At 41.9% G+C, this 27,392-nt stretch overlaps 1 protein-coding gene across 1 annotated transcript in view; it reads left to right on the top strand.

The window, feature by feature from the left end:
- The window catches only part of LOC124796215 (tyrosine-protein kinase Dnt-like), a 232,588-nt gene that overhangs the window by 103,383 nt on the left and 101,813 nt on the right, over nt 1-27,392 (top strand). The window contains exon 2 of the mRNA XM_047260309.1: nt 26,979-27,106. Within this exon, the coding sequence (XP_047116265.1) occupies nt 26,979-27,106 (128 nt within the window). The remainder of the gene's footprint in view (nt 1-26,978; nt 27,107-27,392) is intronic.

The raw sequence follows: 27,392 nt of genomic DNA, 5'->3' as shown, positions 1-27,392 counted from the left end.
TTATACAATATCTTGTGATCTGAAAAACGCGATAGTGTACTTTTTTTTTAAAAAAAAAGAACTTAATGTTTAACATTCATACGTGTTCTCTTTTTGAAGTAAAGTCAGTTTTTCCTGGTGAAGTAATGTTAAATTCGTATTTTTATTTGCCAATTTTGTAGAATTTTAGTACTTCTCTTTGAAATAAAAGGTTTTCTGTTTTTATTCGCAATTATTAAATTCCACCTTTCTGTCATTCCTAACATGACCAAGTAGCGGATTTTACAAAGGAATGCTTGTTTTGTAATTGGATCTATACGTTTGGAAAACTCGTTAACTGCTTAAATCGGAAACCGCTAAGTCAGTATTTCACTTAAGACTTTAGTGTACAAATCAGATTTCAGCCATTAATGCCGTGCAGCTAATTATATTTTTATTTTTTTCTATAAAGAAAATTACGTCTTTAACAGTTTGGATGCGACGAGTTTTTGCGATTATCTGTTTCGCTTAGCATGAAGTTAGCGGCTTTTAGATCTGTGCTACTCAGCTGAAAGTGCTCACCAAACAACTTCGTACGGCTCGGGTATTCCACTTAGCCCATGATTTCTGTGGATGCAAAACAGCAGACGCAATACCAAATCCGATCGACATGTTTCTCAGGCGTGTAAATCGACAGATTAGCAATACACACTCTCGCTCAAAGTCATATTTAAAGCATCCTTCTGCGACGTATCTATCAACATTTGCCACTGGGTGGCCATCCTCCAGTTGCCGGCTGTCAACGACCGTCAGCGAGCTCATGCGGACCGCCCGTTAACTAGGCACGACGGAAAGCACCCATGCCCCATAGCGGAACGCGAATGGGGCGGTTATTTTGCTATAAGCAAAGAGGTTATATCGAAGTTTCGATATGATATCGAAAAAGCGCACGGGGCAGAAAATGTCCAGTCATTTAATTGGCCGTTATGTAACTACGTTTTCACAGAGAAAATATATCGTATTTGTACATCTACTGATACGTCCCATATAACAGTAAGTTTTCGCGATTATTATCAACAAAACTTGCCAAAAAATACTGTAAATTGTACCAAAACGTGCATTATGTTTCGGAGCACCATATGGAAGTAGAGGAATGTTTTATTTAGCCTTTTGATTAGCTTTCTGTAGCACCAAAATTGTAATAGCCTCTGAGCATCAATTCTTAGGTTTTCATTGCTCTTCCCAAACCACTTTAGGATAATGCCGGAATCGTTAATCTGAAAAGCAAACGACCGATTTAGTTCCTTATCGTTTTCCAATCCTAGTTTGTGCTCTGTTTCTAATGAAATCATAGTCAACGAGACGTAAAATCCTAACCTTCCATCTCTTGACTATCAAACTGAGTAAGTAAGCGTTATAGTCTCCAAACGGTTGTATCAGACTCCAAAATTTGTCACTTTTTCCGTAATGTGACAATCGCTCCTATGGACCAAAACTGCTTCCCTTTAATTTATGCTATCTCTTCCAAAATTCTTTTTGCTGTATTATTGCAGGTTTGAGTGTAGTTCAGAGTAATGCAATTAATTGTGTGTTAGTAGGTGTAAAGTCAAAAGCTTGTGGTTTACCTGATTTCATATAAAAATTACTTGCCTTTAGCCGTTCCTAGAAAATTTTGTAATTTCTTGATTGATTAATGCACACCTTGTTACTTCAGAGTGAGTGGTATCACAATCGCCCGCAGCCTACCTAACGACACGTGTTCGTGCGATGCTGCTCAGTAGCCATGAACGTATTTGTAGAGGAAATTCTCTGTTATTTGGAATAATTCATTTTGAGCAATGTTACTTAATAAAACTGTAAATTAGGTTCATGAAGAATCAGTTCGTGATTATAATACCTTTGTGTCAAAAGATGGGTGATACCGGTAGTGTAAAATGACTAGCATTACAATATGCACTAAACAGATATTTTTCCGTTAATGTCAGGAGCGCGTCGTTATAAGGAAATACTACAATTCACGGAATTTTCAACTGCGAGCCTGCTGTATGCTGTCTATTCTGTCACTGAAGTGTCCATTTCTTTTGGGTGTGATGAGTCAGCTGTTATTAATGTCGGTACTCCGAGGAACATGCTCAGAGTCGCCCTTTAGCACGTTCATGATGGGCTGCTGCTTTGGATGAGGAGCTGCGGACAGTTATCGCAGCATATAATGAAATCAGTGGAACGCCAGAAGTGCGCTACGATGAATACTAAGAGTGATCGAAGCTTATAAGGTTGGATATTTCTCTCCTAGCCTATTCTCACAAGACATCATCGTACATTTCATCTCAGATGATGCAACGGAAGACGCAACGGGACATTTGTAATGCTGTAACTTGTCTGTACTGATGAGAGAAGGCTCAACTCCGATGTCAGTGACAGTAGTGTGCGATTGAGTCTTCAACGTTTAGCAGAATAAGTGATGCGTCAGGTAGACATCTAAGGGTCTAACTCCTGGCATCATTCGTACATCCTGCTCTCATAGTGTACTTCGGATGTTTATTGGCGAAACACTGTACAGTCAGGATATAACTAGGATCATCTATCTCAGTCTACGTCCATTACCACTACGTCAGCAAGGTATGTTCATATCTCAGACGAAGATCGTGCTTACAGATCCCGAGTAACCTATCGCTGTCTCCGAGGTGTTCAGCTGCCCTAGCCAACATGAACACCATACATCCTCCATTTGATCTTGGCTGAGGGTGATGGAGAGGCATCTGATCAAATTTTCATGCCCGACAGCTGTCGTTAACTATTTAAGATAACAGAAGAAAACGGAAAGATGGTAAATGACACTTTTAACATCTTCTATGTGCATGATAGCAGGACTGAATTGTAGCTGGAGAATACTATACACGATTTTGACATTGCGAGGAAGTCAGTGCCCATAAGTGTGATCTGGTGTCTCTGTTCCTATGTATTCTACAAAGTGTATAATATGCTAAGGAAACGTCATTCATATGGAGTTTTTATTTCAGACTCATTTCTTCATTTTCCATTTCAGTTTCTTACAAACAGTGGCACAACCGGAATAAATTATTTTCTCTCTCTCGTGCATCTGTCTTTCTGCAACTTGGTGTGCCAACAGAAAAGTGATTATGAAGAGTTTACCTGTATTATGTAGCTAGTCTGGCTGGGTGAGAGAGAGACGGCAATCAAACATTTGAAAATTCTCTACTGCCGCTGCTGCCAAAGTGACTGGCTGCCCAGTGGTGTAAGTTAGATTACAAAATGAGAGGGTACATACAGAAGGAGAAAATGAAATGTCGACAAATAGTTTTTCATATGGTCCTGTAATTTGTATAACAACCTACAAAGTTGAAGCAAGGTTAAAACTTGACGGTACTCTTAAATAGGAGCACTGTTCCAGTTTTAACAAATTTGTACGGTAACTTATACCTAGTTCTACGCATATCTAACACGATTATTCAGTCTTGAAGATTTGGGAGCCAAATGAATGAGAGGAGTGCATTTTAAAAGGCCTAATCGGTACATCATTAGGAGCAGATAGAGGGAGAAAAAAATTTACTTCCATTCTTGCATATATTAGATACAGTGGAGCTATTTACAGCTGTACTTCGTTTCTCTATCGTTTTGTGAGTAGGTGCACTTCATATTAAGAATTCATCGACTTCTGATATTCCCACACAACAAGATATGATCAATGGGTCAATAATCAGTCACAGACCACATATATTTGAGTCATTACTATATAAATACGTACCGAGTGGTAGCTTAACTGTACATTAATTAGAACGGTCGCTTTGACCTTTCGTTTTCCAATTGATGAACTGCCACTCAAACCTGAATTAACTTCTACATTTTTGCCTTGAATGTGGCTTCTTGGAGCTATATTAAACTTGCCTCTAATAGCACGGCATCGAACAAAATTTATGGGAAATAATCTTCGGATTTAAAGCAATTTGATACAAGCGCAGTTCCTTCAATCCAGCATTAGCCCGATGACCACCAGAAAAAGTTCGACTGTCACCTCTGCGAAAGGGTTAGGATGCTAAACTAAGAGTCACATGACGATGAACATAAGTAGTGGCTGGTGGTAGCTGTTCTAATGGCAGAGGCGGAAACATGTGCAATGGCAAACTCGGTGAGAAAAAAAGCCTACGACAATCTGAACTGGTAGTAGGGCTGTTGGCAAATTCCTACCAGCAGCGACAGTTCATGCGTGGATGTTGGGAAATGTTAGTAGAGGGATGTTATCGTCATAGCTGCAGCGTCAGCATACTTGTAACATGTGAGTGATGGTCTTAAATAGGCCGCTCGTTGTGCAAGATCGTGTGAGTTTTCTTTGTTTTCCTTGTGTTCGGCTTCCTTATCTACGCCGTTTGGTAGGCTCTATGGCTACAACTGTCGGGGTCAGTCACATTTGCTGTCATACAGGTGTTTGCCGATATGGCCATTGTTGCAGGCTTTATTTAAACTTGCCTTAGGAGGTTAGACACCACGAACGAAAAGTGTTTTTCAAGTGTCTGGAGTTTTTCTACAGGCACGTGGCGAGTTTGCTGAATACCTCGACTAGAGTATCGAGGCGGAATTCATTATGCAAATCCGCGGTGTGTGCGTATTTTGGAGCAATGCCTATGATTCGTAGCATCCTGTTCTGTATGATCTGCAGGCGGCACAGACGGGTTGGAGCTACGTAGCCCAAGACTGGAGCTGCATACGTCATCAGTGGTCTAATAAGTGTCATGTACATGGACCTAGACTCCCTACTATTCAGTGTGCCGTGCCTGTTAGGCATAGGGTATAGCTGTTTCAGCCTCGCTTATGCTTTGTGTTGTGTGTGTCTCCCCATACGAGGTTCCGGGTACTTAGAACACCAATGTGTCTGACTTTCTCACGGAAACGTACTGGGCGTGCCTGTAATGTGATTTACCTACAGTGTTGATATTCGTGCAGTTGTCTGGGTCTCTGTGTGAAAAGAGCGGCCTCACACTAGTCACACTTGTAGACGTTAACTCTGATACCCCATTTCTCCAACCAAAGATTCAATAGATCTGAGTCCTGCTGTAGTCGTGGGTTTCCAATCTTGCGCGAATATCGCCGTATCATCTATGTAGGTGGCAACTATCATGTTGTGTGTTGCTGAAATATCGTTAATGTTGAGGTTAAACAAGAGGGGCCGCAGTATGGTCCAAATGGCTCTGAGCACTATGGGACTTAACTTCTGAGGTCATCAGTCCCCTAGAACTTAGAACTACTTAAACCTACCTAACCTAAGGACATCACACACACCCATGCCCGAAGCAGGATTCAAACCTGAATCCGTAGCGGTCGCGCGGTTCAAGACTGTAGCGCCTAGAACCGCACGGCCACCTTGGCCAGCGGCCGCAGTATGCTGTACTGGAGTACTCCGGCTAGTGTACATGTGGTTCTTATTGTTTACTCTGAATGTCAATATTGAAGTTCATGTGTGTGAGATATGAGTTAACGAGACATACGGGTCGGTCAGGAAACGCAAGAACGCTGAGTTTGTGAATGACGCCGTAGTGCCATAGCCGATCGAAGGCTTTTTCGATGTCTAGGGAGTTAGCCCCCGTTGCTTTGCCTGTGTCATCCTCTGTCTCTTACGTGCTCAGCTACGCGGAGGAGTTTCTGTGTAGGAGAGTGAGGGTTTACGAGGCGAATCGCTCCAGACGCAGGGTGTAGATGTTGACGCAGTGCCTAGTGAGTCGTTTTAGATTCACCATCTCAACAATCTTTCCGCAGCGAGCTCAGCAGGCCGATGGGAATCATTCTAGAGACGATACGCGGTTGCAAATGGAGAAATCCAGTGATACAAGACACTTTCACAAAGCGTGAGAAGTGGTTGAAGGACGGTGAAAGCATAAGTAGGCTCAAGGCGTTGCACGTTCACGCTTCATTACAAAACATGGGCGGCGGAGACCAACACATTCAGTAAAATAGGACAGTCGGCGACCTGTGGCAGATCTTACAAGAAAATAAGATGCAACTGTGAGCAGAAGAGTTTCGGCGTACATCAATCAGTACACCTACCGATATACAACGAAACAACCAAACGGCTCTGCAGAAGATAAACCTCTTATGTTCTTGTGTTGAAACAATTGCACTGGTAATTATGACTGCAATGGGCACGGGACTCTCGAGACAGGATCATGGACCATTGGAAACTTGCTCTCTGGTCGGATGAATTACGATGCAGGTGTCCAGATAGGGTGTCTTCATCTTGAACGCCTGCTCGAAACATACGCCGTGTCATGGAGTGTCCAGGAAGGGAAGGGAGGCAGCATTAATCTGTGGGAGCGTTCATACGAGCAACAATAGAAAGCTCCAAGACATCTCCGGACTACATTAACATTATTTAGGCCACCTCTTCATTCCAAGGTTGACGTCTTCCCCGACTGCGACGACATCTGTCAGCAGGATAAGTGTTTGTATCAGAGGCCAGAATTATGGTACACTGGACCGATCAGCTTGGTACTGACCTCATTTTGATGACCTAACCAGCAGATGTCCCTGATCCAAACACGATGCAATACATATGGAAGGCTATAGCTGGTTATTTTGTTAGACTTGCGTGACCTTCACTTAGACAGCTTGAGAGATGGCATGCCACTCTCTCACTTTAACAACATTGTCGAGCAGATTAATATTTACATTTTAGGGAATGACCTCGGTGTTCTCTTGTACTACATTTGCTATGTGTGGTTAATGATGTATTCTACTTGAGCAAACTGCGGGCAGAATGTTCCCGTAACTGCATGTGTAACTTCGTAGAGAGCTTGCACCCGGAGTGCCATAGTAAAGGTGACCAAGGACAGAGAGTGAGAAGAATTGCGTGCCATAAATGCTGAGCGTAGCCATCTGGCCGTACGACTGAAACAGCGTTCAGTGGTTCTTATCTGCAGAGGGACTTCTGGCTGAAGTTCTCTCCTCCTCCTTTTGCTTCGAGTAGAACTGAAGGGTGCTGGTTCGAAAAAATTTTTACCTGGACCAAGCGCCAGTCCATTTCATAAGATGGCTGGAGGGCTGGGAGGAAACCAATTAGGAGAGACTGCTGTAAACTGAATTTTTGTGTAAACGATGGGAAAGTCCTAAAACTCCACACATTCTCATGCTAGAAGCTGGGGTGATACGGACACTGCAGCTGTTGTTCACATCTAGTGGAAGTAGGACTGTAACCCCCACCCCTAGCGCCAGGAAGTCGACAAGTTCTTTTAGTGAGTGGCAAAAACACATATTTCGTGGGAACGCTTGTCTGGGAAACTTAGCAGCCTTCTTTCAAAAACTGGAAACAGTCGGCCAGAAATGATTAGCTCACTTCATAAATGATGGACTGTCGTCCCATCCAGGTAGATGTTTTTTGTTAAAACGTGTCGTGCTTACCGCTAGAAAGACGTCTCCCTACTCCAAAATCTTATTTTTTCAGACATTAAAGACGCGGAGTCACTGATTGGTTCATCTCAGAATACACAAAGTCGAGGCTTGCTCGCTGAGCGTGGGAATCTCGGTGGTCTTTCTGGATTATTTACCGGACCAACAGAACAGTCAACATGGAAAATTCAGTGAGTAAAATATTGTTTTACTGGTTTGCGCAATGTGGGAGTAGTTTCCGTTTTGATAATTCAGCTCCCGTACCAATCCTTGATGGGAAGGAGTGGTGATAGTTGGAGGTCTTAATCTGATCGTCTTCCACTGGTGTAGAACTTCAGGTGTGAGATTTGTGGTCTGTATCTTGTGGTGGACTAAGAGCCTGTCGCAGTTTCCAACTGCACCGGCTGTGGAAAGGCATATCATCTCTGAAATATTGTCCGTCATGTGGGTGAACTTATTCGTCCTGAGTCAGTCGTCTGACGTTTGACAATTGCAGCATGCGCCGTCGTGCCTGTGAGTCAAATTGGTTTCTACAGACCAACGAACGAGTACACATCACACTGAAATCTTCCGGCATTTCAGCGCTTTGACAGGACGGTTTCCTGCTTTCAGATAATCAAACGGCCAGACTGTATAGTTTGCACATTTTAGAGGACTCGTCAGAACATTACACCTGCCACAGTGACCACTCCTCGGCCACAGCGCGCCGTTTCCTGCTGACACCTGAATCAAGTTGGAAGGGTAAAGTACTTGTACTGTTGCCCTGGCGAAGGGTTGTCAAATGATACAGATAGTTCTCTGTTCTCAGATGAACCATAGTTTGTGGTGTAGCTGATCGTAATTGATTCAATTTGAATGCAGTTGGACCTCGCTGTGGATTCATGTAAACAAAGCGATATTGCGTTGTAAGAGGGATTACTTAAGGGGAGAATTTGTGTAGCTTCCACTCCAATGTATGCCTTTTCTATCAAACACAATTCCTTATTGATTTGTGTTTGTGATTTTTGTAGAAAATTCATCATCCGGTTGTCCAAAAAGTTGTATACTAAACGTAAATAAAACTTGTCATTTTTTCGTAAACTTAATTACGCCACTGTTCTCATTAATACCCCGTTTACTATTCATTGCTTTTATTTTATTGTAGTGGTACATGAGTACACCAGCAATTTAAGGTTCAACGCCATTAAATTTGTTAAGTTGATTATCAATTTGATATTTGAAAGTGATTACATGCATAGGGCAACAAATGTGCCATGAGTAATTCACTAATATGTACAGAAGACTCATGTGAGTAGCACAGAATTTGAAGATTATTGACCAGATAGCATTTTTCTTTATGCAAAGATAATAATATTTAGCTTCAAAATGGTTCAAATGGCTCTAAGCACTATGGGACTTAACATTGGAGGTCATCAGTCCCCTAGACTTAGAACTACTTAAACTTAACTAACCTAAGGACATCATACACATCCATGCCCGAGGCAGGATTCGAACCTGCGACCGTGGCAGCAGCGTGGTTCCGGAATGAAGCGCCTAGAATCGCTCGACCACAGCGGCCGTCATATTTAGCTTCACCCAGACATATATTCATGATTAAAACAATTGAGAGCTTGCAATATCGCGCCACACACTGCCTAAAATCTATCAAGTACTTGTCGGAATCGCTACTTCATTCGGTTCCAAGGATGGACCAACACGCTATTAAGATGGTTGTAATGGTGTGACTCATGAGTGTTTGAAGTGTGTGTTGTGTAACTGAAGCACACTGTGGTACGTAACAAACCAGTCATCGGCTTCATTCTGTGACACACATTTAGGTCCTAACCACAGTCTTGTAGTTGCCAGAAAGGAAGATATCGGCCCCGAGTTTCTGTACAGTGGATTCCTTTTTCTGGTAGAAGGGTTCGAACTAAAAGCGTTTTTTGAAGGGTTTCTTGCACAAGATACATTTTTGTCATGAAATGTCTCATGTGTTAAGGATTCTTTATTGTTATTTAAGTTATTCAACGCAAATATCCATTATAGAAAGAATATCAGCATATCGAAGTCTCTCTTACCTGTCTACAGAGAAATTTGCTATGAAATTCGGCAATTAAGGACGAGATACTCCTGCAGCACATTCTGACTGTCTCTGGCATGTTATACCCTCACTGTTCACGCAAGCGGACCCTTTGACCGTAAGATGGGAGCACTACGAGGATAAGTGAAGTACAGTGTGTCAGCAGCTAATTATTACCCAAACGATCAGCTCTGTAAACGTCAATTACCTGGCCCCTGTGTAAATAGTAGGAAAAGATATTTTATTGTGTTCCCAGGATGGGCTGCTTATATTTTTGAAAGATTGGTCAGCGTTTGACAATATTGACGGGAGTACATTCCTTGAAATTCTGAAGGCGGAGTGAAATGCTATTTGCATCTTGTACAGAAACCACACAACATATGTAAGAGTCGAGGGGCATGAAGGCTAAGCAGTGTTTGAGAGGGGAATGAGACATGTTTGTAGCCTATCTTTCGATCTATACGTTGAGGAGGCAGTAAAGGAAACCAAAGAAATATCTTGAGTGTGGATTAAGTTTTAGAGAAGAAATAAAAAGTATGAGGTTTGCCAATGGCGTTGTAATTCTATCAGAGATACCGAAAGACTTGTAAGAGCAATTAAATGAAATGGACTGTGACTTGAAAGGAGGACACCAGATGAACGTCAGCAAAGGTAAGACAAAGGCAATGGAATACAGTCGATTTAAATGACATGTTACTGAGGGAATTAGATTAGCAAACGAGACATTTAAAGTCGTAGTTGTTATTTGAGCAGCAAAATATGTGATTATGGCCAAAAAAGAAAAGATATAAAATGTAGACTGGCAATGGCAAGGAAAGCGTTTCTGAAGGAGAGAAATATGTTATATCACATATAGATTTAACTTACTGAAGTCTATTCTGGAAGTAAGTGTATGGAGTGTAGGCAAGTATGGAAATGAAATATGAACGATAAACATTTTAGACAAGAAGAGAGCAAAATCTTTTGATAAGGAGAGCTACAGGAGAAAGCTGAAAAGGAGATGGATAGATCAGGTCACCAATCAGGAACCACTGAACAGAACTGGGGAGAAAACAGATTTGTAGCACATTGTGAGTGGAAGAAGAGATCGGGTAATGGGACACGTAGCGAGACATCAGGGGATCACAAATTTAATAATGGACTGAAGTGTGGTGGTAAAAATGGTAAAGTGAGACCAAGAGATGAATACCTAACCAGATTCCCAAGGATTTAAGTTGCAGTAGTTATTCAGAGCTGAAGAGTCTTGCACAGGGTAGACTATCATGGAGAGGTAATTCAAATGAGTCTTCGGACTGAAGACTACATGACAGGAGACAGCATTTTATGCAGTATCCTTGCTCGGTGCAAACGAATGAATATCTGTGATACTGTGAGACAATGATGCTCATTTTTACTAAGATGCTGCACAATTAGTACTATTATACGTTGGGACTTCGTGAGATTGTTGGGATACAGTAACTTCCTCTCCTGGTAAAAATTACTACCCTAAGAATGTTGGAGGAACAGGAAAGGAAATCGTTTCGTCTTTTTCAGTGTGCTGCAATCATCCGACTTTTACCTCTGCTTGCGGCCAATCGTGGCTATGGAGACAATAGTTATTGAAACATGAAATGTTAATTTGAGATATTCCTCGTTCAAATATCAGACGAACAATGAAAGAATTATACCGTTCCTGCTATACTCCAACTAGACCGAAGTGAAAACATTAGTAATGTGTTAGACACAGACAGATCAATAAAATAGCATATACTCATCACTGTTATACAGTGACTTACGATACACAATAAAGATACTCTAGTCTAATTTACACAACCTGAACACTTTGAACTACTTTCAATTTCTGTAAATTTCCATTAGTGCTTGGAAGAACAAACTAATAATCACTAAATATGGGAAAAGGCCTGATATTCTGTAACCGACTTTATAAAGCCACAAAGTCACTTCCACTTCTTATGCAGTAGGTTAGTCTGTTAAAATGATTGAAGTACGAGAGTAAGTCAATTATTATCCGCAATTTAGTTATATTTTTGTTTATTTTGGTAGTACTGTCGTTTCACGTTTATGACACATGCTTTGTTTATTTTTAGTTATATCTTTGCAATTTTCCGGCTGCTACATTAGTTTCGTTATCACTGCCATGCTGCTAATCATGGCTGCTACGTTGTTTACTTCTACCAATGAAGAGCAACGTTCACTGATCCGTTTTTTGTGGTCGGAAGGAGTATTAGGGGCCGAAATTCATCGAAGACTTTCGGTACAGTACGTGAACAGTGTTTTGCCACAACGGAGTGTCTACGGATGGATTGAAAAATTCCGAAATGGTCGCACAAGTGTTAGGCATGATGAAAAAGCGGGACGACCGTTTACAGCCACAAATAAAGAAACCATTGAGCGTTCACGTGAAATGATTCTCTTACACAGAGGATTAACTATTGACGAAGTGGCACATCGTCTGAAAATTAGTCACGGTTCTGTCTAAGAAATAATCCTCAACAGACTTGAGTTTCATAAAGTTTGTGCAAGATGGGTCCTAGAACAACTCACACAGTCGCGTAAACAAACGTGCTTGGACATCTGCAGAAAACATTTGGATCGCTATGGTAACGAAGTGGACAACTTCTTAGACAGGGTCATTACTGGTGACGAAACATGGATCCATCATTACGAGCCAGAGAGTAAACGGCAAAGTATGGAATGGAAACATCCAAGTTCGCCGTGCGAGGATAAGTTCAAGACCCAACCGTCCGCAGGAAAACTGATGCTTACTGCCTTTTGGGACGCACAAGGTCTAGCACTGGAACATTATGGGGAAAGTGCACAACAATAAAAAGTGTAAGTTACAGTGAGATGCTTACTGCCAGGATAAAGCCTGCAATTCGAATCAAATGCCGAGGATTGCTTTCAAAAACGTTGTGTTGTAGCACGACAATGCCAGTCCGCATACTGCTGCCCACATTGCTGAAACGCTCCAGAAACTCAAATTTTAAGTACTGGATCATCCTCCATATAGTCCTGATCTTGTCCGTTCTGACTATCACTTGTTTGTTCCACTCAAACAGGCATTAATGGGCCGTCGATTTGCCTCGCATGAAGCAGTGAAAGAAGCGGTGCATTCCTGGCCCGCAGCTCAACTGGAAACCTTCTTTTATGCGGGCATCAGGAAGCTTGTACAACGATGGCCCAAGTGCGTTGAAACGCAAGGAGATTATGTCGAAAAATTATGTTATTGTAAGTTTCTTATTGAATTACAATAACTACTTTGTGGATAATAACTGCCGGCCGGGGCGGCCGAGCGGTTCTAGGGGCTACAGTCTGGAACCCCGCGACCACTACCGTCGCAGGTTCGAATCCTGCCTCGGGCATGGGTTTGTGTGATGTCCTTAGGTTAGTTAGGTTTAAGTAGTTCTAAGTTCTAGGGGACTGATGACTTCAGATGTTAGGTCCCATAGTGCTCAGAGCCATTTTTTTTTTTATAATAACTCTAGAGTGAAATGAATGAAGTCATGGGACATTGATATGCACATATACGTGTGGCGGTAGTATCGTATACACAAGATACATAAGATCAATGTACTGGCGGAGCTGTCGTTTGCACTCAGTTGTTTAATGTACAATGGGCTTACGATGTGACTGTGGCCACAAGATGGGAATCAACAGAAGTTGTACGCAGAATGTTAGTTCTAGTCAGACTTATGGGACATTCCGCTTCGTAAACCGTTTGGGAATTCAATATTCCGAGGTCCACAGCGTCAAGGATGTGCTGAGAATACCACATTTCAGCCATTACCTCTCATCTTGGTCAACGCAGTGGCCGACGGCCTTCACTTAACGAACGAGAGCAGTGGGTCTGCGTAGTGTTGTCAGTGCTAACAGACCAGCAACTCTGCCTGAAATAACCGCATAAATCAACGTCGGACGTACGGCTAACGTATTCGCTACGACAGCAAGGCGAAATTCCGCATTAATGGGCTATGGCAGCAGACGACTGACACGAATGCCTCTCCTAACAGCACAACATGTCTGCAGCATCTCGCTTGGGCTCGTGACTCTGTCAGTTGGACCTAAGACGATGTCATATGAATTCCGATTTCAGGTGGTAGGGGCCGATGGTAGTATTCGAGTGTGGAGCAGACGTCACTAAGCCATGGATCCAGGCTGTCAAGAAGGCACTGTGCAAGGCGGACGTGGCTCCATCATGTTGCTGATTACGTTTACATCGAATGGGACTGGGTCCTCGTTCAACTGAACCGATCATTGACTGGACATGATTATATTCGGTAGCTTGGAGAACATTTGCAGCGATCCATGGACTTCACGTTCCCAAACACGTTACTGGGCCACAACTGTTCGTGATTGTTTTGAAGAACATTCTGGTGAATGATTTGGTCACCCAGATAGCCCGAATTGAATCCCATCGAACATTTATGGGACTCAGTCGGCAGCACCGGCAACACTTTCGGACTTATAGACGGCTATAGGGGCAGCATGGTTCAGTATTTCTGCAGGGGACCTCCGACGACACGTTGAGTCCATATCACGTCAAGTTGCTGCACTGTGGCGGACAAAAGGAGATCCGACATGGTATTTGGAGGGATCCCATAACTTTTGTTACATCACTGTATGTTTTTGTTATGCACTATGTTCTTCATTGGAAATTGTTTTTTTTATTTCAAAAACTTCGAGTTTGGAAACGTAACTTTCTGCATTCTCAGTTCGTAATGGTAAATTCCTCACTGAGCTTTATACTGCTGATTCGTTTTTTTAAAGAAAGAAGTCTGGCATTAAAAAGAAACTTATCTTACAACCTTAGCTAACTGTAAGTGTTTTGCACTATGAATCGTACAATGATGATAGCTGGAAGACTACTGTTCGGAGATTTAGGAGGTAATTCTAAATAGAACGACCTTTAAGGACAGGAACGCGAAGCTACGAATGTTTTTGGAGAAAAGCTACATATATATCCCTTACCAATAACCAGTTAAATTTTCTCACACTGCCCAAATAAATCTTATCACAACCAGAAAAGAAAGAAGACAATTTCATCGAAGGAAATATCGGAAATCAGAACTGCTGGCCAGTGAGTCGGCTCACCTCTACGTACGTACCCGCTTCCTTTCCACTTCACCGACGCGTCTGTTGGCTGCCTTTCCTTGAAGGATCGCTTCCAATAACAACCGGCGAAGGGGAACAAGTCGCGAAACACAATAACGTTGTTTACCTCTCTGTTTTCCTTTTACGGCTGCTACTGCTATCGACCGTCTGCTGTTCCGTCAATTATAATTGCAGCGGCAGACAGATCTGTCGGGTACAAAAACATTTCGGTTCTGCTGCCTCGGAGTTTGTGTTCTCAGATAACACAGCTCTGTCAATGTTTTTCTGTTTCTCCGCTCGTAGCCGGCTGTAACTTTTATTTGTAGCAGGTAGCGCTGGACAGGAGAAAAAAAACAGGGTTCAATCAGGAAAACTGTCGCCTGCCGCTACTAGGAATCGTTTATCAGCCACAACATTAAGAATGGATTGAAAAATTCCGAAATGGTCGCACAAGTGTTGCGCACGATGAAGCAGCCGGACGACCGTTTATCGCCACAAACGAAGAAGTTGCTTTGCTCTGCAGATTTTATTGGATTGGACACTATCTGTGAGCATTACCAACATATTGCTCAAATGTACTGAATACAGAGAAACAGATTTTTTTGTATTTGACAAAGAGGCTTAATACCCTATTGCTATGTTATTAATGTATCAGTGTTGGAATATCTTGTAAAAGTTTAGGAGATACGAAAATAAATGATTACATGGGCTCAATCGTAGGTGGCAGATTTCGGTTCTTTGATATGCTACTGGGAAAATGCTGTAGATCTACAAAGGACACAACTTCTTATAATATTGCTCAGACGTATGCTATTCGTAACAACTACGAATAACAGAGTGTACTGAACGTGTACAAAGAAGAGCAAAATGAATGGTAACAGGCTAGTCCGACCCAACGAAGAAGTTGTGGGACATAAACTGGCAGATGAAGGTAAACATCATCTACCACACGAAACATTAATTACAAAGTTTCAAGAACCAGTATCAAGTGAGGAATCTAGAAATGTAGTCAGCCCCTTGAACACTGCTCCAGTAGCGATCGCGAAGGCGAGATAATGATAATTACGGCACATACAAGGGCTTTGAAGCACTCATTTTTGCTGCGCTACATAATCGAATTGAACGAGAAAAATCGCTGATCTTTTAGTATGGCACATTGGAAAGTACCCTCTTCCATGCATTTCACAGTGTCTAGGAGAGTATGAATGTGGGTATGGATACGGCAGTAGTGTAATGTCGAAAATGGATGGAAATTGAAGACACAAAGAAGAGAACTGCAAATAGTTACAAACTTGTTCATTCAACTTCTCGTGCTTCTTATATTCTGGATCTAATACTGAGAAAAATAAATAATCAATCCCAACTGTACAGTGCTTCTGTAGACTTTGATGGCATTTTTTTCTTGGAATTCTGCATTGTCTAAAGCAAACATTTTGTACCTGACGTTTCCCCTCCTAATGCGGGAGATATCTTTCGACACAATGAGGTCGTCGTTTTTGCGCAAGGCAGAACCCTTGGACACCTGAATATACGTCAAAGAGAGCAATCGAAGCGCCGTGGGTCTGTCACTGATTATAATTTTACAGCGTTCACGGTGATAATGACACCCACGAAAACCGCTGCCGCTAAGTACATGGCTGTCGAGAGTAATCACTCAGCGGAGGACAGATGTCTGCCCTTAACAACACGAAGATTTCCGTTGATGACTGTAACATAATTATCTTCGTAGCTGATTGTTGCGGTTTCTCAGGAAACTGTGTAAAGAGCGGATGGTGTATGTCACTGATGCAATAGCGCTTACTCCGCAACTGCAGAGACGAAAATGTTTATTGTGGAAACAGCAATACTGAAATCGGACAATCAATCTCGCAACAGTTTGCAGAGGTATTCTCGTCTTGCATTCATTTGTTAAGCTGTACCGTTACTGAGAATGGTGAATGGAGGTCATTTTTTGGAGACTGGGAGTAGGGACATGTCATATTTCATCAAATGTTCGCATTTTTGCTACTTGTTGGTGGGACAATATTAACGCTCAGAAGTGCAGACATGAGTTAGTGTAAAGGCATGTACGACTACAAAGGGCCGCAATAGTTCCAGTGATCCATCTGCAGGGTGATAATGTCTGTGCACACTGAATTACTGCGATCGATGAACTTTTCAGAAAGAATATATCCAGGGCAATATTTCTGGATCTGCGCCGCATAGGACATATCTAGAGGGTGATCAGAAACAGCCTGAATAGCTTGTAAGAGTGTTACGGGGTAGATTGTGCTGAGAAGTAATCGTTAAGCAAAAAAGTACAATATGTTGCGCTGTTCCGATGTAATTAGCGTCAATGTTAGCCAATCAAGTCATTGGGGGCGCATATTCAAACAGGCTGCCACAGACAGTGTCCCCAAACGTGTTCTTCATTTGATTTCCTCAAACCGAACAAACGTAGCTCTTGTTCACCGGGTTTAAATGTACTACTTCCGAAAACGCACAATTTAGCTGATAATGAATAACTGATAAGCCACACTCGCACAGATGTCGGTGCATTACTGCATTTTAGGAAGTGAAAATGCTTGAGTTTACCCGTGAAACATCCTGATTGGCTAACGTCAATGCGAATTAAATCGGAAAAGTTGAGACGTAGCGAATTATTTTCTCAATAATTATTTCTCAGCACATCGTAAGTTACAACACCCTTAGAAACTTTTCAGGCCTTTCTGTCACCAAAAGAAATCTTGAGACGTGTAGAATTTATAAGGAATAAGATGTACCGCCAATAGAGCTCGTAAATCATATCACAGATATTATTCCACGTCGCAAATGCAAGATGGTTTCGGTCCATCCCGTCATCGTAGGCTGGTGTCAAGTAATTTCTACATTATTGTAACTACTGTCCACACCATTACCGTAGCTTGTGATCCTTATTTCTGCGTATCTATATTTAAAATTTCACTATCAACGAAGGTTATCAGACAGAGAAGTATCATTGCCGATAATTAGCCAGACAGAGAACTAACATTTCCCAAAATCAGTGATGCATCCATTCACAAACTTTCATTCATTGTCATCAAGTAATCCAGTCAGCAGCTTTCAATCGTCCAGAAGTCATCTCCCAGTCATCATGATCATGACTGTTATCAAAGCATCATCCAGTCCTAATCGTCACCGTATCATCATCAAATCACAATCATCATTAATATAATCACCACCGTTAGTAGTAGCTAATCGTTGTAACAACTCTTTAGTCCAATTTCTCGATCAATATTTACATTTTGCCATTCATTCATTGTGTACATTCTGACCGAAATTAAATACCAACCAGCAATCCCTGACTCACTAACTGCCACATTCCTGCAAGCTTTCCATGTGCGATTTGAATGTTAGATATATTTACGAGAATGGTTATCATATCTAAAGTGCTGTTATGCAGTCACCGCTCTAATGGTTTTCCTTTGCACGAAGTCTGCGATGCTAGAAAAGAACCTACACGTATTATGAATTACTTATTTACTGTAATTAATTCAAGACAGATGCGCATCTTAGCACTTGGTCTTCAAGATGTGACTGCCCCTTACCGATGGCCAGTTGGCCACTACGTGTTCGTACATGGAAAACAAATGTTGTGTCCTAAAAGAGTGTTAACAGCATGTGAATATCGACTTCCACGTACGTGAAATGTCAGTAGCGGGGTCTTTTCTAAAGTTGTCATGAGCTTATGTAGAATAGTGTTTCACGCTTCTGTATGCCTTTGGATGGCGTAAAAGTGTTATTTACTATAGGAGCTCAGCAGATAATGATAGCCGATCAAACCGATGACATACATTAAGAATCGAGAGAAGCCAAACAGAAGGGCCGAAAATTATGTCTTCCCCATATAGCTAGAAATTTACACAACGGTAAATTTTAGCACAGTAATTTAGCACGAGTCAAGGGTTTTGTAGTGCTGAGAGATTTGACTTTCTTCGAAATATCCACTGTTTAATTTCACATGATCAGACCCCGGAACTTATGAGAAATTCATACTTAATGGCACGTCATGCATTAAAAATCATTATATTCCACCAGAGCGAAAAATTTATCGATGACTAGGTTGAAAATCTTTGCGATATCAGTGACGACATTATAGGTGAACTGATATTTAGTGTCAAACAGCTCAGTGAAAATATTTTATAGAAGTTATAAAAAATCTGAAACAATTCTGCATACAGCAGCGATAAACAAACTGACTTTAATGTCAAGGAAGAGTACTAGAATCGAAAAAAGCAAACTTTTCTAAATGAACATAGGTTGGTTACGCTTTGTCCTGCACCTGTAGCTCTCAAATGGTAACGAGTCAGCGACAAGAGCAGAGAAGATGGTGCCTTTATCCTAGGTTTCACCGGTTATTACATAGGCTCATCCATTCGAATGCTTAATCTGAACTGTCAGAACTAGGAAACCGTTGTGTTAGTATTAGTCAAGATATCTTTACGTTAGACGTCAATTCCTGTGTTTTGTACCGGGTAAAACAAGACTTAGTTCAGGTGCTGTAGGAAAACCCAATTGTCATTAAAGTTCGCAAATAACAAGACAGCTATATAAACAGTCTGTATGTGGGGAGGACAACTAGAAGTAGGCTACTGTTCATATCAGGTTCCGCACATCTCGCATTTAATGCAAATCACAAAACTATACTGGGCTGCAACTTGTTATCCTTTTACTCCATGGCTGCTGGATGATTTTCCAAGTCGTATTTGAAAAGTAAACATGAACTATCTGAGTTGAATATGCCGTTTATAAATCATCCAACGGCCAATGCTATCATGGCGTACGGGAATGGTGTAATAAACATTGAAATAGGTTTTCATTCGAATAGTAGATTGCCGTTTTAATAACGAAGTATTTTGTCTTGCTTTTTGACAGTGCATTAAAAATCAAGAATGGACAACGGACTTTCATCCTAACACATTAAGAAATGCATTTTAACAAATGAACTAAAAATAAAATAAAAGATATTAATGATTTCTAAATTAAAATTTTGCTCAAAATATTTCCGACAGTTGTGCCTGCAACATACTACTTACGTTGACTCCGTTCTTTCTGGCTACCTCTCGAAACACACACTTTGGCATCAGAGAATGTGGCAAAGCAAATTTTTAAAATTTTATTTTCATGTGTCATGTGATAGGATCAAAACACCTCTCATCTGCTTTCATTCTACGGTTTTGCTTTAGGACCTTTAGACCGATACCGGTAGGCGTTTCGAAGCGTTCTATGATCGTATGAAATGCAAATCAAGTGTTAACATACAAATTGCTTAATGGAGCAAAGCTACACCTCTAGACACGTCTCACTCTTTCTTTCCAAGCTATTTCACACACTTCTTGTTTCGATACAGTTTTAATCTGTATAGATGGACAATTGTGTTTTTCAACGTATTGTTTTTCCGAGAAATTTACTTCCACTGAACGTCTATTACAGTGTTTCAGCGTTGGTATCAAGTCATTGCTCTGTACCTTGAATATTTACTGCATATTTCGGTTTGTCTTAAAGTTACATTTACAGCGCGGATAAATTTATTTTTCCGAGTGCAGAGATCTAAGGTACTGAGTGTGACGACGACTATGCATACACAGAAACAGAGGACGGTGGTGTATCCTACTGCCTACGGAAATTAACCAGTTCTCGACGAACTCACTAATGTCAAAGCAACGAATTTTGTCGAATAGTTTTTACTGATGCAGTCACTTTTAGTAATATATTATTAGTACAATGCATTTTGCCAGCATGCTGCCATCATCACGTGGATTATACAGTTACTTATACAACAGCTCATAGGTTACGTACATTAGCTGTGTGTGCCAGTGGGATTAAGAATCGAAAAATAAACCAGTGTCGAAGGATAAATCTGTTACAGTATGTACATTATGTGAATAGCATGATTAGGTAATATATTAATACGTTTACTTACATTTCTGTTGGCGATTTCATTTTCTGGCACACAGAGCACAGTAACGGGTAAATCAAAACTTAGCATTTTCACAAACATCTGGTTACATCTTTCCGAAGAGTTTTAAAATCTAAGATAAGCTACTTACAATTTCGTAGACTGTTAACATCTTTCCAGAGAGTTATTAAATCTAAGCTAAACTACCTACAATTTCAAACACAGTAATATATACCTATAGTGAAGATGAGGACTTTTATGTAGATGTATTGGCAATATGGAGAATGTTACATTGATACTTAATGAAAACTATTCTGTCAAGGAAACAAACACTTAATCTTGGAGAAGTTTTTAAAGAAGTTAACATTATTACTTTGAAGCTTATAATTTAATAATACATCTCCATGTGCTGTGCCATGAATGAAGATTTCCAGTTCTTCATATAAGTCCATTTATTGTCCCTTATTCTTTACCTGTTACTGTGCTCCGTGTGCCATAAAATTAAATCGCCAACACAAATGTAAGCAAACGTATTACTATATTACCTAGTCATGCTATTCACATAATATACACACTGTAACAGATTTATCCTTCCACACAGATTTATGTTTCGATTCTTAACCCCACTGACCCACACAACTAATGAACATAACCTATAAGCTGATGTATAAGTAACTGTATAATGCACCTGATGATGGCAGCATGCTCCTGAAATGCATTGTCCTAGTAATAAAATATTAGTAAAAAGTGACTGCAGCAGTATCAATTATTCCACATAATTTTATAATACAGTCGCAAACCCCAAACAACATCCATATAACATGGATAAATTTAAATTTAAAAAACGAATTTTGTGTTTATGTCTATTATTCACTTTTATTTTACTGCTTGCTTTGTTTTAGAGACAATCAAAGGGTGAAAAAGGACACGATATGTGTACAAAGAGTATTATCTGAGACCAAACGTAAGAAACTGAAATACGATTTAAGTTATACAATACCTGAACAACGAAAAAGCCTGCTCAGTGCATAAATAAGAACGTTGATCAATGACCAGTTCAGACAGAAACCTTCAAAAAGTAGAGATCGCTGGTAAAGCATTTATTTCGATAACAAGATAAATGGACACTTTGTACTGCCTTCTAAATGTTACAAAACTGTTGTGGCATTTGTGACCACTTGTTAACATATTGATTGTCGGCCACCAGTAACAGACGACGAACCTTTGAAAGTCCCTGCCGTTAGTGCTGGTGAAACGCAAGAAATTTCGTTGAACAAACTTCAGGTTGAGTAAATATTTGAAAATGGTTGGATGAGAATTTTTTTCAGCTGTAAGTTCTCAGTTGTGCAGAGAATTTACTGTACCGCCTCATTCACGAACATCCACTGTGAATCTTCCTTTCGTTACTAATAAAATGTGTTATCATCAGTAGCTTATTAATTCAGTTACTATGTTTCGACTTTTTTTAAAGAAGGAGAGTCGCTTACAACCACTCTTCGACGGTTGAGGCGCCAAAATGCACAACAGACACCACGCACGACACTCACAATTTTGCTGGTGACGTACTTGTACAAACGACCATTTGTGAAAAGCGAATCGCAGTTCAAGACAGGTACTTTCACGAGCGATCGACTGAGACAAGAAAGTCACTCAGGTAAAAAGGGCTCCACTGTTTCTGTGTTAATCTCTCTGGGATTCATATTATTCATTAACAATAGTACTGCATAAAGGCTGGATTAGAAGCTAACAGAAAAACCGTGGTTCAAAAGAATGACTTTACTGCTGGTAATGTAACACTTTTCGGACTCAGCCTTCTTGAAGTATCTAGGAACAACATGCTGCATGTAGATATAAAGGTTACAAGATGTGCACGCAGAGTGTGACCAGCAAAACACTGAGTCCTTTTATGACTGTTATGTACACATCTTGTAACCTTTATATCTACAAGCAGCATGTTACTGGTAGGAATCTGAAGAGGGCTAAGTGTGAAACGTGTCATTTATGAGAAAGAAAGTCATTCAGTTTTTGAAAGCCGGCCGCGGTGGCCGAGCAGTTCTAGGCGCTTCAGCCGGGAACCGCGCAAGTGCTACGGTCGCAGGTCCGCATCCTGCCTCGGGCATGGATGTGTGTGAAGTCCTTAGGTTAGTTATTTTTAAGTAGTTCTCAGTTCTAGGGAACCGATGACCTCGGATGTTAAGTCCCATAGGGCTCAGATCCATTTGAACCATTTGTTTTTGAAGCATGGCTTTTCGGTTAGCGATCAATTCAGCCTTTACGCAGAGCTACTGTTCATTATCAACTTTGTGTCGCAATTGTGTTGAAAAGTTAGTCATTCACTTAAAAGAGCCCATGATCACTATGAAGGTCTGTTCAAAATATTCCAGAACTCCGTCCACAAGTTGTTTCTACGCTTACCTTTTACCTATTATGCATGGTATCCTTCGAAACGCTCTTCTCCACAACTGATACACCGCTCCTATGGCCGTTTCCACATCCGGAAGTAGTCTTGTTGCGCCTCTTGCTGGATCGCGTGAAGCGCCGTCTGCGAATTTTCTTTTATCTCGTCTGGCGTTGCAAATCTTCGACGTTTCTACGGGGTTTTCAGGCCTGGAAACAAAAACAAGGCCCCAGGGTCCAGGTCTGGAGAGTAGGGAGGATGAGGCAGCACAGTGATGTCGTTTTTTGCCCAATGGTCACTCACCACCAGGGATGAATGTGCTGGTCTGTTATTGCGATGCAAGAGCCACATTTCAGGTCGTTTCCTTCCCACATTTTCTCACAGATGTCGCAGCGGTACTCCTGTCGATTAACATTTTGGCTCTGTGGCACGAATTCCTGATGAACTGATCCTTGAAAGGCAAAGAAAACTATCAGCATGGCTTTGACATTTTATCTGACCTGACGAGGTTTCTTCGGTCTTGGAGAACATCTTCCGACCCACTGTGAAGACTGAAACTAAGTCTCAACATCAAAACCGTGAACTCCCGGCTCATCACCAATTATGATTCTCTTAAAGAACATCTAGTTCTCATTTGCGCGATCCAAAATCTCTTCACTGAATGCGAAGCGAATGTCTTTCTGATCTTGGCTCATGAGCCGTGGGACGAAATTCGCGACGACAGGATGCATTCCAAGAAGCTGTGTCAGCATTTCACTACATGATCTAACCGATATGCTACAGTCTTCTACAATCTCTCAGACAGTTACTCTTCGATTGGCATGCAAAATTTCGTTGACGTTATTAACATGAGCGTCGTCGGAAGAGTCAAAGGACATCCTGAACAATGGTCATCTTGAAGTTCCTTCCAGTCTTTTTTCTAAACCGTGTGAACAATTTGTAACAAAAAAATGGCTCTGAGCACTATGGGACTTAACATGTGAGGTCATCAGTCCCCTAGAACTTAGAACTACTTAAACCTAACTAACATAAGGACATCACACACATCCATGCCCGAGGCAAGATTCGAACCTGCGACCGTAAAGGTCGCGCAGTTTCAGACTGAAGGGCCTAGGACCGCTTGGCCACACCGACCGGCCATTCATAACACCAAGTACGACTTAAAGCACTCACTATCATAGATTTCATGCATCATTTGATGTGTCTCTGTTAAGGTGTTCCTCAGTTTCAGCAAAATTTAATACAGACGCGTTGCTACTCTAACTCTGCGTTCTCGAATTTCGCAAACTGCGCTACACAACGTTCTACTCAATACAGCCACCGAACAATTACTAACAGACATACTACAATGAAACTTTCAACAGTCATGCATTAAACACAGGCATGTGCAGGGATGCCAGTCATATTTGAACCCAACACACCATTGGTGCGAAATTACGAATGTTGCGGAACTTTTCATACAGACCTCGTAGATAGTAGGACTGTTACCGAGCGGCCAAGTGACCCTCTACCGCTGACGTAAGACATGGCGGTGAAGTGGTGTGTACATGCCGGGCGTTTTTATGGAAATAGTTCACTAAGATTGGTGACATGGAACCGTGTTTCAAAGTGCCCATGACCACAATGTCGAACGACCTCTAGCGATTTTCTGGTGTATCGACGCGGACCGTCCTACGTGTCAACAATGAATAGTGCTTCACTCGGAGCAACAAGAAAGAAGAACATTCGTGTAAAGATCCTAACCGGCAGGAACAGGAGACGAACGTCGTTCCTTGTCAATTTCTAATCCGGTAGGAATTACTGCAATCAGTGAATGCAGATACTTATCAATCTATTTACGAGCGAACGTTGCGAAGAAAAAGGCATGCGCTGTACATATTAAGTCAGGAGCATCGCAAAAGGCCATTGGCCACATCGGCTTAGAAGGCTGGACGTGTTGAATATATATATAAAATAAATACAGTAGCTGACTGGAGACATGTAGTGACCTCCGATTTCGCTTCTTTCCAAGTGCCGGAACGTGTCGGTTGCACCCTGGGCTGAATGAAACGTGTAACGGAGAATGTGTGGAGAGAAACTTCCTGACCGAAGATGGTTCTGCAATGTTTTCCGGGGTGCTTTCCACACGTTACGTACATTAATACAGGTTACCATTAAGAGTAACGTTGAAAGTTATTTAAAAATTCTCGGTGGTCAAGTGTTGCCGTTTTTTCTTCATCTTTACTACTAGTAGGCTGTATAAATATCCGTATTCCAAAACGACAACACCTGTGGTCACAGGGCTGCACCAATACCAAGTGTTACCCTTCCAGAAAATGAAATTGGAGTTGAAAAGATGACGTTTTGTCTCCGAATAAAAGATTCAAGCCAAATTGCAACTGATTCTGCTAAGTGCCAGCAGTACTTCCAACGATGGTAAAATCGCGAGTAGGGTTGCATACAAGCACGAGGGAACTACTGTAAAGGTGACTGGAAATCAGGATACGTTGTCTGATGTTTAAGGGGATATTATCGGTAATTTTACGTATCATCTGGTCCGTTCGTGGTTTCATGGACACTCCGGCATCCTATTGCATCTCGACTGGCTGGCTAAATCACCAGATTTTAACTACAAAGAAAATCTCCGGGGCTATTTTATGGAATGTAATCATGAATGAGAGACTTCTTAAGGCTTTCGTGGCCGCTTGTTGACAAACTGCCTATTGGCTTCTGTCTCGGGTTCTTCGACCGACGTTCATATAATGATTTTTCTGACGTTTCGCCAGCACGACTGGCTGGCACTGTCAAAGCTTCACCCTCCATTGCCGGTGGTGAACTGGAGCCGAGCTCGCGGGCGCAGACTATATGTACCTGGCGCGCCAACGTCCGAGGGCTTCTCTGCGGTCAATTCCGGTGCGGTTCTCCTCTTGCTACCTGTGACGGTCGTTCGCTGCAGTACGGGAAGCCAGGATCCGTTTACCTTAAGGCTTTCCTCTTTCTTGTTCAAACTGTTCGCGTGTTTTTGTATTTCTACAGCTTCTCTGAACAAGCTCGTGTGATAGTGCTTCCCTACAGCCAGAACTTCCGTGTCGGTGAATTTTATTACGTGGTCGGTCTCATGATTAGTACGCTTGTAACGAGAGCAGGACGAATATGTGAGCCGCAACACCTAGAACGAGAAATGCAACACCTGGAAACTGTCCTGAGGAGCAATGGGTACTCCACAAATAATATTAGAAGTGTAACAGAGCCAAACACTCGGCGAAGTAAGGAACCAGAAAAAGAAATATCGGGTACGGCCTTTCTGCCATACATTCCCAGAGTGACGGACAGAATCGGCCACATATTGCACAAACATGGCGTAAAGACGATTTTCAAACCGACAAGGAAGATCAAAGAGTGTCTTAGGTCGGCGAAGGAGAAAAGAGACCCACTTGCAATGTCGGGAATATACCGTATACCATGCACATGCGGAAAAGTTTATGTCGGAATGACTGGACGATCCATCAACACCAGGATCAAAGAGCATAAGCGACATTGCAGGTTGGGGCAGGTGGAGAAATCGGCCGTGGCAGAGCACGCACTCAATGAGACCGACACGGAAGTTCTGGCTGTAGAGAAGCACTATCACACGCGCTTGTTCAGAGAAGCTGTAGAAATACAAAAACACGCGAACAGTTTGAACAAGAAAGAGGAAAGCCTTAAGGTAAACGGATCCTGGCTTCCCGTACTGCAGCGAACGACCGTCACAGGTAGCAAGAGGAGAACCGCACCGGAAATGAGCGCAGAGAAGCCCTCGGACGTTGGCGCGCCAGGTACATATGGTCTGCGCCCGCGAGCTCGGCTCCAGTTCACCACCGGCAATGGAGGGTGAAGCTTTGACAGTGCCAGCCAGTCGTGCTGGCGAAACGTCCGAAAAATCATTATATGAACGTCGGCCGAAGAGCCCGAGATAGAAGCCAATAGGCAGTTTGTCGTGAATGAGAGGCTTAAACTGTTTATGGTGAAATTGGAGATACTTACAGAAGTTTTTTGGGGGTGACAAAGTATTTATCCGATATGATTATCTCAGATAGGCTACAGGAAGACAGCTGAGGATGTCCTATCGTCATGTGGGAGCTCATGTGTCCGCGTAGCCAGCTGTGGCGCCTCAAGTGACGGTGTGCTTGTGTTTGTTGCAGGCCTGTCGGCGGAGCTGTTCTACGTACGAGAGGGCGTGGTCAACACGTACGCCATGAACTTCGTGGTGCCCGTGCCGGCGCACATCAGCGATCTGGTCTTCTCCTGGCAGTCGCTCGCCAAAAACCCGGTGCGTATTTACATTCAGAGCTCTGAATGTTTTAGAGCAACCAACTTTCGTAGCTTTTACTAAATTCAGTGTTGTAATTCAGTTCTATTCTCAGTTAATTGTGTACCAAGAAAACACTGGAAATCCCAGTGTTCCACTTACTCTTAGTCTGCAATTATTTCAGATGTGAAACAGAGCAGTGACCCATGGAGACTCGTTCCAGGAAATAAGTGGCCCCTTTCTGTCAAAGCGCGTTATGCTGAGGGGTTTCAACCTTGCCTAGTGAGTTCTCAAAATGCACATGAAG

This window comes from Schistocerca piceifrons, chromosome 1 (genome assembly GCF_021461385.2).
Source record: "Schistocerca piceifrons isolate TAMUIC-IGC-003096 chromosome 1, iqSchPice1.1, whole genome shotgun sequence".
NCBI classification, from domain to species: Eukaryota; Metazoa; Arthropoda; class Insecta; order Orthoptera; family Acrididae; genus Schistocerca; species Schistocerca piceifrons.
This window is presented reverse-complemented; position numbering and strand designations above follow the sequence as displayed.